Source organism: Erpetoichthys calabaricus, chromosome 12 (genome assembly GCF_900747795.2).
Source record: "Erpetoichthys calabaricus chromosome 12, fErpCal1.3, whole genome shotgun sequence".
Taxonomy (NCBI): Eukaryota; Metazoa; Chordata; class Cladistia; order Polypteriformes; family Polypteridae; genus Erpetoichthys; species Erpetoichthys calabaricus.
Window position 1 is genome coordinate 51,937,486 of NC_041405.2, and position 12,512 is coordinate 51,949,997.

Sequence of the window (12,512 nt, forward strand, 5' to 3'; positions counted from 1 at the left end):
TACACAGAGTATAATGATAGATTAAATGTGTGCACTTAAAATTTCTTACAGAAGATCCTAAATGACACCAGTTTCAATATTTTCTGTATTATTTATGTTGCACACAATCATGCACACAAATCCAGTTATCCAAGGACTTGGTGAAGCCGCTTTTTTCTGTTTAGGGCCATGTGAGATACAAAAGACCAACAGAGCAATAATGGGCACGGAGCTAGAGCCAGTCCATCAAGAGGTATGGAATGTACTTGATGTAGTATGCACCTTACACAAATACACTGTGCACATACTGAATCTATATAGTTATACCTTTATTATTTAATCCGTCTGTATTTCTATCCAGTTGCTACAGCCAGTCACACTAGTGCAATAGGTGGAAAAAGGAAACCTCTCTGAACTGGGCAACGGAAACTGTGTGGTTACTTTTATTTATTTATTTAAAAGTAATTGTCAACTGAGCCAGTGTACAGATCACGAATGCATAAATAACTCCTCAACTATAAATGAGGTAGGGTACAATACTACTGTATTAGGTTTATACTTAAACTTTATCTACATACATAAATGAATACAGAAACAAATTTACATAAATATATAATTTACTTATACACGGACTATAAATCTCGTAATTTTAGGACGGTTTCTCCTTCATCCCAAAGATCGGCATGCTAAGTTAATTTGTTACTCAAACTTTGAAGCCACGGCTACCTGCCGAAAGTGCCCTCTGGTGCGCTGCCCTGCGTTGGTTTCTCACTTGTGCCCTGTGCTGCCGTGATCGGCTCCAGTGAGAACGAAAAGTTGAATTACACCTCTTGGAAAATGAATTTGTGATCGTAAAGTTATGTAAATTGAGAAAAACAAACAACAAAAATCTGCACTTTTTGCAAAGGTATGCAAATACAGAAGTACATAAAAAACCTGTCCTTGGCTGCGTATAAAACAGCAGCTTAACGTTAATATACAATGAATTAATATTCCCCTCTCAGAAAATGCACAAATAACAGCAACATAAATGGATGTATATTTGTATTTCTGGTACACCTAAAATCTTTATTACCACGGGCTGACGAATCACGGCCTTTTGCGGTTAGCCGAACATTAGCAGCGTTTGGAGTCGTTTTGATGGCATACTAATTTGTAAACATAAATCTGAAACCATTTACATTACAATCGAACTAAAGAGCACGATCTTTATCATTTACTGTTTTACTCTAATATTTGCGCGAGTGTAAGAAGCAAACTTAAATAAAATAACATACATGCTGTAAGGTGTATTAAAACATGAAGGGCAGATGCGAGTATCGGGTTATGAACAGCACGAACGTAACGTTCACTTTTGGTGAACATCGAGAATGATCTGAGTTAAACAATCAGAAAATAAAAAGAAATGGGGGAAAAATTTGCAGAAAAGCAATCCTGTCCATAGACCGGCTTTGGAAATTAACTTGGATTATGAAGTGGAGACAAATGAAAATGGTTTGTTTTAAAGTTAACGCATTATGGACTCGGAAACTGTAATGCACAATATCGCACGAATGTCTGCGGTCTCCTTGTAACATGTACTGCTGTCTTTGATCATTTTTCTGTTTCCTCTGCCAGTATTAAATAATTTGTTTAACACGAGTGTTAAACACTCACATTATAAAAAAAATATTTAAATAATTTCAAGAAACCCATGGAAACTGCTAGGTCGACCTCAGTCTATGGTATACTCATACTGGAGGCATATTGAACAAAGTGCGTCTTTCAATAACCGTAAGGCCTGGACAATTCAACATTACGTCACACTCAGTCAGGACGTACCGAGGCTGATTGCACACTAACGCCGATGATAATTGTCCACCAGTCTGTCACTATTATGCCACTATCACAGCTACACTTGCGGAAGGACTACTCCGGGCATTTAACGCTTAACCGATTCTGAGTGGTCGCGGGGCACGGACAAGTGGCTGGACCAGCTTTAGGCACAAGCTCCGTCTGTGCACATTTCACGATGGCAGTTGAGTTCTGCGCACACATCGTGAACTAAGTACACATTGATGCTGCATCCCTAAGCGCTTGCTCATCAACGAAGACTATAACTTGCAGTCTTCAGCCTGGATTACGTACGCACAATAGCTGTTGCCGAGACCCCCTTTCTCTCGATTCACAAATTTCAGAAGCTGCCAATCAACACCCTGTATGAGCTCAAGGGAGTGCAAAAGATGTCTACTGCAAGATGCCGATAGATCAACATGCACCGTGGATTTAAACCTCAGTATTACTGACATTGTTTCGATGTGTACATATAATAGAGCATGGCTGCAACACACCCGCCTTCGCCCTTACACCCAGCCGTTGGGAACATTTGTTGCCCACTGCTCCCCTCATGTACACGCTCTTACTTACTTGGGGTTGTGAGAATTCCACGACACCGGATCCAGGATTTTGGCCAAAGGCAAGGTAGCCCGACAAACAGCGATCAAGATCCCCAGGTAATACTTCCAAAGACACCGCGCATCTGCCATTCTCGGCGCCTTCATTCCTCAGTGGGCGACAGACAACCACAAACGTGCAATAAAAAAGCCAAACCAGAAGCCCGTGTAAATCCGCAGGTCCACTGGCCCGCGCGATTCTCCAGGAGTTCTCCCAGTGAGTCGGGGTTCAGCGCTGCTCCTGTGTCCGACAGGTACAGGTAAAATGCCAATAGTCGCCTGCTCCTCCCGGGTAATTCGACTCCGAGACGTTGTTTACGTTGGAAAAGATAACACGGGGGTCAATATTATAGCTCCCTTATGGGCGCGGTGGGGCTGGACGCTCCAGGTGGGACTGGACACTCTGGAGCGCAGCCCAAAAAATCACGAGGCCGGCTTCGCGATTCCCTTCCGCGCTGTGTTTGGCTTACTTTTTTCCTTCTTTGCTATGAACAGTAGTTCCTTGAAAGTGACGGCCGGATACCCATCCCCTTTGTTGGCCTTGAGAAGTGCAGACAAAGTTGCAAGAAAACTCCCTCTTGACCCCTCACAGTGCATCGGTAAGGCGCTGCCCCTGAACGAGCTGCGAGCCGCTTAACCCTGCTTGGCCGCCGGGCTTTCGCAGCAGATATTCCTCGTGCAACTCCTTGTAGTAAAACTCCTCGACTGAGGCTATGATCCAATACCCGTCTCATGTGCCGTGTCGTGAGCATCACAACTCATGGGTGAAGTTTCTTTTGCGCAGCTGAGACAGATTTACCATGCCGGTTGGACAAATTCTTTCGCTTCCAGGTGGTTGTAGGGAGCGCTCTTAATTCTAACCCAATTCATACGCACTGGATGTTGTCGTCTTCTGTTACTTTCACAAATGGGTGCTGCCGAGTAATAGTTTTTTGTTACGTTTAGGAAAACAAAAGCCCGTTCTTCACTTTCTTAGTTACCCATATAATCCTAATAACTCATCTTTCGCTGGCATCTCTCAGACTGCGCAGCGCGTCGCCTGCCGATTAGTGTAAACTCGTGCGCAGGCGGTTAGAGGACAGCCTCGTCCTCTTAGCCAATCAGAATCCTGCTCTGGCGGGTCCTACCAACCAACATTACGGCGGCAGTTCATTAGTACTGTGAGGTTCTTCTCCGTATGACGCTCCTTTATCGTTACCAGTCAGTAAAATATGAAAAAAATACATTAGATATTCAATCAGACCAACAAGTTAAAAGGTAAAAAGTGCCACATTTATACATATAGATGTTCAAAGCAGTACTAAGTGAAATACAACTCATAATTTATTAAAACACGAAATAAATCTCACGGTGACGTTGTTCAGTGCTTTCTTTAAGATATCTATTTTTGGATGTTCTTTATATGTTCTTTACTGCTTATGTTTATATCGAAATCCATGAGTTTAGGAAGTGTGTGTCCGTCAGCATTTGGTGATATGTATACACCAGGCCTATTCTAAGGTAAAGTCTTACTATTTGTTTATAGACACGTGAATTTGTGTTTCTCACACGCACAGAAAACACATATAAAGAGATCCAAAAATTATAATACTGACGAAAATTAATTAATCACAGAAAAAGCAATTAAGAAGCTCGGTGCTTCTGTTGTTCATACTTCATTATTTCATCAGGTGTCCAAGAAGGATCATCAGACACGCAAACGTGCAAAATACATCGAGGCACCTTCAAGTGACTCTGCTGGCCGACTTCCTAAAGGTCGCAAATAATGTTGCTAAGTTTGTTATACGTTAGAGTGCATTGCTGTGTTCGTTAACAGAATTTCACACTCTTTGGTTTTGTTTAACTGTCTGAAAAGTTTTACGCGCCGAAGAGTGAAATGTTATTTTTAAAGAGTTAAATGCTACTTTTATTTAGGCATGTGTATATGTGTGAACCGCAAAATTACCAGTGCTAAATTAACACATAATACATAAAGTATATATATTCACACGTACACACTTTATACACACATATATATGGAAGCACTATTTGTAGTTAACACACTTTTATGGGTTGCTGTGACACTAGACGAGCTTGTTTGACACTGGTGATTTTTGAAATATGCGTTTAAATATATTGAATCCAACTTGTGTGCGCGCGTATATATATGCAAGTTAAAACATCACTTTTTATTTTGTCGTCGCATTACAAAGTCAATAGTATTACCACTCAAATAATAATACAGTAAAATCCCTTTCTGCAGTAAATGGCAGTTATTATATGCGTGCATTCCTAAGACTTTTGAATTTTTTACTGTTATTTTTAAATTTGTTAGATTACATCTGTAAATTAATATAACTAGACCGCTGTTTTAATTGCAGTGTTCTTTCCGAATTAATGAAGTTCACTTTCTAAGTTATTTGGATTTCTCCGGAGACCGCGACCATGTAACATGTCAAACAGTAGTTAATATTTAGTATATGTTTTTATGCTAACAGCTTGCTCTTTTCCAAAATGTTATAAAAGATAAGCAGAAATGAGAGCCGGTGAGCACACTCACGTATGAGTGTTGCGCACTGGAAGCTCCCTTAGACCCTCAGACTGGATAAGAAGCGAGTTTTACAAGTACGGTATAATGATCCACAAATAATGATTTGCAAACAAGCATTTCACTTCACGACAAGGTGCGTTTTCGAAAATATAGGGCTGCGTTATGCCGCAGGGAATCTACAGAACGATCTTTCAGGAGGTTTAAAGGTAAACAAATGTTGCCGTTTGGAGAAATTAAACAAATGATACAAACTAAAATCCGTTACCGTACATGTTGAAGAAATAAATAACGGATGACAGGAAATGTGATATAGCGAAAGGAAAACACAATGAAACATAAATCACAGAACCGGGGAAAACTTCTTTAAAAAGGCGTGTACGTTAAAATATAATTTTTAAAAAAACTGTTAAATGCAGCCGAAATTGAAAATAAAATACGTAACTTGTGACCATGCAAAAAAGAAAAGTTATCATAAGCTAAGAGAGCAAATAAATGTTAAATCGCCGATAAGAGGAAAAAAACAAAAACTGGAAAAGCATTCTGTACTGAAAGAATGGAATGTTAACAAAAAAAAATCATAAATGGACGCGCCAGTGATGTAAAGAACCATTTTGTAAATCAATCATACATTTATTAAAAACACGCTTGCTTCTTGAAAACCATCAATAAGTTATGGCAACAATCTTTATGAATATGAGCACGAATCATTCAAAATTCAGATCAAAAGATGAAAATCATAAAGGAAACGGGAAACGAAGTGTTCGCTGTACGCACTTGAAAGAAAGAAAGAAAGAAAGAAAGAAAGAAAGAAAGAAAGAAAGAAAGAAAGAAAGTTTTAATATAATCTTTATTAATCATAAACGGCCAATTTAAAACATTGAAATATGGTAAGAAAACAGAGCATGGATCGTTTCTTATATTTTACTTTTATGTATTGTTTAATTTTTGAAAAGACACTGAACCTAGAAAGAAAGAAAGAAAGAAAGAAAGAAAGAAAGAAAGAAAGAAAGAAAGAAAGAAAGAAAGAAAGAAAGAAAGAAAGAATCGCTGATTGTAGCAATTGCGGCGCGTGGTATCACAGCGTGTATTGCCAATGTTCGAAGTGTACAAATGCTTTGGCAACATATGTGTGAACATGTCGTGCCAATGCATAAATTTAAGTCAGCCAGCTAAACGAAATATAACAGTAAATTTCAGATAAAGGAAACTAAAGAAAAATTAACGGTGCATCGAACGGTGGAACAAATAATGAAGCACAGAAACGATCAGTCGCTACAGATTGCATTAAAAGAAACTGAGTAAACAGCAACCAGAAGAAGAACGAATCAATCAATCAAAAAGTACACTATTAATCGAAAACAAGAACGCAACACACTACCAACAAGAGAGAAGGCAGGATGAGGGGAAACGTCTTTATATCACAAATTCTGTTCAAGATAATGTGACAACAGGGTTTATGTTTATAGTACCCCACTGCCTACACCATTTCACTATTGTCTCACGGTGTAGGGGTCTGATGGGTCTTGGCTATTTGCTAAAGCCCCCTCTTTTCCCCTGCTGAATAAAGACCTTGCGAGTTACAGTAACGATCGGAAACTTTCCAAGGAGCTGTGAAGACAAGAAAACTTGAGCGCTCCGTGGAGAGAGAGAGAGGGAAAGTGAGAGAGACAGAGCACCGAAATCCCCTTTAGCACCCCGCCCCGCCCCCACGCAGAGTGCAGAATATGCACATTTCTGTCTGCACCGAACACACACTCCACGGGCACGTCACACTTTTCTTTCTTTCATTTCTTTTATGCACCCTCTTGCACAAATCCCTTCGCGCGCTCTTCCCATTCTTCATGGGTTGATCTGTTGATCAATGGCTCCCTCTGCTGGTTTTATATGTTATATTTGTAGTCAATCCTGAGAGCGTCCTTTTATGTCTCAATTCAATTTAAAAATTTCCATTGACTTGACAGAACTATAAGCAGCACTGCCAAAGCTTTATTATACAAACATATGTAATAACAATTACATTAGCTTTAGCATAATAATGAAATTATTATATTAAAAATGTCTAAAGAAATTGAAATATACATCAAAAGAAGCTCAGTTTAACATATACACTGTACAGACATTCACTTAAATCCCATTACGTACGGCCTCCTGGTTAGCCAAATTCATGTATGCTCTTTTATAATATGTGAATTATTCCTATAAATAACTCTGATTAACAAATGAACTCCATCTATCCATCTTCTTTACCAGCTTATTCAAATTCAGGTTTATTGGAAGCCAGAGCCTATCCTGGTAGCATAGGTACAAGGCAGGAACCAACCAAGAACAGAATTATCATTTTGCTGTGTGGCGCAGGCATAAACACACACACAAAGTTATTTATGTCACCAATTAATGTGTATTTTTTGCCTTATTTTGTTACATACAGCGAAAGACACAATACATAATATCCTCAAAGTGTGAAGACTTTATACATATATACTGTATATGTATATATATATTTTCGTTGGAAAAGGTAAAGGCGGGAGGAGTGGTAATTGGGCATTAAAAATGTGGTATGACTCTGGGAAAATTGCATTGCAAATGAAGGTGACTATGTAGAAAAGTGATGTCATTTGTTTTTGTAAATTCTTAATAAACAGAGTTAAATAAAAGTGTGAAAATGTTTTGAACATCCCTCATATATATATATAATATATATATATATATATATATATATATTTGTGTGTGTGTGTGTGTGTGCCACTTGCAAATATGTTACCAGCAATACCCTTGTATCTGGTCCCTCTGGTAAATTCAATATTAAACATTAGGCCTCTTGCCAGTCTAAAAATCTTACTTACCACACTTCTTGTAGGAAATATTCAGCCACATACTGTAATGTGAAAAGGGGAGACGGCTAGCAGGCCATTTCAGAGAGCACATTTAAGCCATTGAGATCAAAGATCATACAAAGCATGTGGCGGTGCACTTTACATACCTGGCCACAGCCACTCTGATCTCTCTGTCTGTGTTCTTTCACAGGGCTTCAAAGCCACTTCTCAAAGGAAAAGAGAAGCTAAGCTCATTCTCACTCTAGCATCACCTATTTCTCCAGATCTTAATGATGACCAACTTTTTACTCTCTTATTTCATCTTCTATAATGGCAGCTTTTTTCTCACCAACTCTCATCCTGTCTACTTACATCTGCCCTGGGCTTTGTTTTCTCCTTCCTCTCCTACATATGTTAGCTGCATTTTCCTTTTCAGTTGCACCTTTGAGGAAGACTATATAGTGAAAACATTGTGTCTTTAACCTTATATTCTTTTCAGCATGAAAATGAATCTTTTTCCTAATATATATATATATATATATATATATATATATATATATATATATATATATATATATATATCCATCCATTTTCCAACCCACTGAATCCGAACACAGGGTCACGGGGGTCTGCTGGAACCAATCCCAGCCAACACAGGGCAGGAACCAATCCCGGGCAGGGTGCCAGCCAACCGCAGATATATATATATATATATATATATATGGTTGAAATAGTTTACTGTCAAATAATGCAAAAAGTACGCGACACGTGTTTCGCCCTAATTCTGGGCTCATCAGGTGTGCACACTCTACTGCACTCCCTCTCAGGAATCGAACCTCGGATGTCAGCACCAGAGGCGATGCCCCTAACGTTGCGCCACGGCGTGTGGTTCGTTTATTTGACAGCATGTAGATCGGGGTAAGTAACCACCCATACAATCAGATTGTGACACAGACTACGAATGTCAGTGTGATTTGGGGGGGGGGGTATTGGGTGTACAGTTTATTTATTATGAACATGTTCTTCTTAAGTTTGCATATGCTGGATTTATGTCCAAGTGTCTGTTGATGGCGTTCTCATTTGATAGCCAAGTTAAAACTCTATTCAGAAGAGTCCACACCCATTGTAATACGAAGGAAACAAAAATGAATGAGTGACGCTATCTCTCCTATCTTTTCACTTCAAACGGATACTCAAAAATATTCATTAATCGAAGCTTACACAGAAGACGCCAAAAATCTCGGCAAACAATCGACTTGAATCAGAACCCTCACCCCACCTGGTACTCACTCCCTTCTCACCACAAGGTGTCTGAAGGTACAGCGCGCATCCTGGCCAAGTCAGGCGTCAGAATTGCACACAAACCCACAAACAATTTGTGCACGGTCCTCTTTAATGCTAAAAACAAGAAATCGACAGGAGAAACACGAAATGCAGTTTATAGCATTTCATGCAGTTCTTGCTCAGCGGTATACATAGGACAAACTTCAAAAAGAATCGCAACACGTATACAGGAACATCACAATGCCGTCAGAAGAAAGGACTCATGATCACTGATCTACACGCATACTAAATCAACAGGACATACATTTAACTGGGACAATGTACAAGTAAGATTTAAGGCCAGTGCTAAAAGTGCCAGAGAACTGGCCAAATCTTGACTATCAAATGAGAACGCCATCAACAGACATTTGGACATAAACCCAGCATATGCAAACTTAAGAAGAACATGTTCATAATAAATAAACTGTACACCCAATACCAACCCCGATTACACTGACTTAACCCACCCCCTGCACATAATATTGCCTTTGATTCTTGTAAGTCTGAGCATTATCCTCTGATGAAGACCCCTGGCAGGGGTTGAAAGCTCAGGAAAAAAAACTGCTTTATAATACGTGATTCATTTTTTCTCCCTTTGTGGATTTCCAGCTGCATATATATATATATATATATATATATATATATATATATATATATATATATATATATATATATATATATATATATATACAGTGTATGATTAAAAGCATTCAGCTCTGAAGACTTCCTGTTCAGTGGCCTGGTAGCTGAGGTTCAGCTTTAGTGCGGGAGGACTTTGCCCTGGAAGCTCAAGGTTCAGTGTCTTGCAGTCACAAACATTCCCTTCCTAACAAAATTAATCAACATCTCTGACTGAGCATGTTTCAAGATGTGAGCCACACATTTCTCTCATCAAGATGTTTTGAGGGTGTCAGTGATGAAGCCATGGAATACTTGCCTTTGTTTTATTTTCCAGTTTGTGCTCTCATCTTGCCCTGATATCCGGTGCAGGTTGCAACCCAACTACCTAATAATTCCAGAGTAGGAGTTTATTTGACTAGTTTAATAAGATTTCAACAGAACAGTGTCAAAGTAAGCACAATACTCCATTGATATTGTTTCAAATGACTCCCCCTTTCATCAGGGGCCAAGGAAGCCAAGGTCAGGGCAGAGGTGTTCCCCTGGGCTGAACTTGTGACAGTTTCTTTTCCTGAGGCCACATCCCTGCATCACCTGCTTTCCAGGAGGGCATCCTGTGGGACAGGAATTTCAACAAGTGCTACAAAGATTAGGTTCAGCAGAAATTCTGAAATGACAGGGCACCATCTTGGCAGCACAATTATTCCAGAGAGGTCTGACCCAGTTGTTGGGAATCACACCACCTGCTCAGGGGTGTCTTACCAGCATCATAGGCCCCTGGGCAAAGTCGTTTTATAGCAAAACCAGAAGCATACATTGGCATCAGAAACACTGTGGGTCCCTGTATTCCTGGGGCCCATGGCTAGTGCCTGTTGTGTCCATACGTTGAGGTGGTCCTGAGCTCAGCTCATCCTCTCTGTGAATTGGCCCTTCTTACGTATGAATCCACCTTCCATATGTTAGAACAGACCCAGGAAAGAAACACCTGGTACATATTGGTCACTGTGGTTCACCATACTTGACTGGCTAAGTGAACACATTCCCACGCCACCCATCACATGCACACAAATTGGTTAGCAATCATTCTTGCTCTACCCCTGCCATTTGACATTATACAAAAGCTACTTGTGCACTGACAATCAGCCAAGAAAAGCTTCCAGAATGCTTGCATGGCTGACCATTTCCAATAATTGTCCCCCTTAGCCCACTTTTAATGTCCCTGACTTTTAACTGGAATGGAGTATGAAGCCATTACTGTATCATCTGTGAAAAGACTCGGGCCAGCCTCTAAATACAGACATCAAGAACTGCTACATGTCTGGCAAAAGTGACTGGTCAGCTGGGAAGCGGGCCGATCCACACAAGCCGTGACTTCCACGTCTTCATTATGGGTGCAGCTGGACTGGGCTGGTTGCCCAAGCAACCGAAAGCCCCTCCCATGGTGCTCCATCCCAGGGGCAGAGCGACTCGTTTTCTTACTTAGACGATCACCACTGTGATCTTCCTGGGGTCAGCGCTCAGCAGGAGAGCCCCAGACCACCTGATGCAGCAGGGGAGCAAAGAATTCACACTTCCTGATGGGTTTCACAGCTGTGGCGGCATTGCTGACAAACAGACTCAAGGTTGAAAGGTCAACCACCGAGCTGAATCGTATGTGCATGTATGGGCAGGTTCTCCTCTGTCAGCAGTCCCTCCCAGCTCTCACAGTCCCCTTGTGTGATGGCTGTCTGTGGGTGACACATGTTGAGGACTGAAACACTCAGCAAATGTGTCCATGTAGAAAACTCACACACACAAATAAAAAAAAAAAATAGAAATGAAGGTCACCAGATCCCAATGTGCTCGAGTGAAAATGGACCAGGCAGTAGTTTGAGAGACGCTCAGAGTGGAAGGCCTTTGCAGAGCCACTCAGCCTTTTCTGCAAAGCGAGGCTCACCGCATAATTACAGGCAAATGTGTTTGTGTCTTAATTTTAGATCAGAAAGAGACATTTAGGAATGCAAGGATTTGGCATCTGCATGGCGCCTAGGCTTTCTCAGCAGGGTGAACAGCAATTGGGCTCTCTCCAGAGGAGCGATGCAGCGCCTAGGCACTCAGAAGGGGGCGTTCACAGTGCTTGGCCCCCATGGCCCCCCCACTCCACACCCAGATACACACAAATGGCCTGCTACCGGCTCCTGGTATCTAATTTTATCCCAAAGATACACCCATTTTGCAGAGAGGCCTCCCACCAGTTTAAAGCTACACCCAGTTTCTCTGAACAACAATGATGGTGGTGCAGCACTCACTCCGGCCAAGTAATGCGTTGATCCCTCACCAAATTTACATACAAGTAGCTCTGGAAATGTAAAGAAAATCCAGGCAGTGCAGCGCAGTGACAAAAGATGGAGCCGGATGTGACATGGCTACATGTTCAGCACTGATGGCGGACTTGCTGTGTGACTTTGGACAAGCCATTTAACCTGCCAGGATTCCCATCTCACAAATCAGTGCAAAGGGGACCGTGTGAAGAAGCACATTCAAGAAGGAGCCAAGTCAGAGCCGCAGAAATCTGGGAATGTGATCTGGACACTATTGCAACCTTTGGACTGTTTATGAAATGATCACTTTAACTTAACAGGCTGGATTGAATGAATGAAGTCCTTGTGCTTGTAAAGTAGCAGGTTCAAGTGGCACTCTGCCCACCACACACTTTCCATTCCCTGGCACATCAGCTTTCTGTCCTAGTTTATGCTCACCCTGTCATTAGCAAGCAAAGTATGACCTCTGATTCTCACAACAATGAAATGTTATGTTTGGTGGTTGGGTGGGGAGTAT

The 12,512-nt window shown here is 40.9% G+C and overlaps 1 protein-coding gene across 1 annotated transcript in view; it reads right to left on the reverse strand.

Moving 5' to 3' along the window:
- The window catches only part of efnb1 (ephrin-B1), a 55,955-nt gene extending 52,500 nt beyond the window's left edge, over positions 1-3,455 (reverse strand). The window contains exon 1 of the mRNA XM_028815512.2: positions 2,386-3,455. Coding sequence (XP_028671345.1) covers positions 2,386-2,519 — 134 coding nt within the window. The 5' untranslated portion in view covers positions 2,520-3,455. The remainder of the gene's footprint in view (positions 1-2,385) is intronic.
- Positions 3,456-12,512: the final 9,057 nt, after the last annotated feature.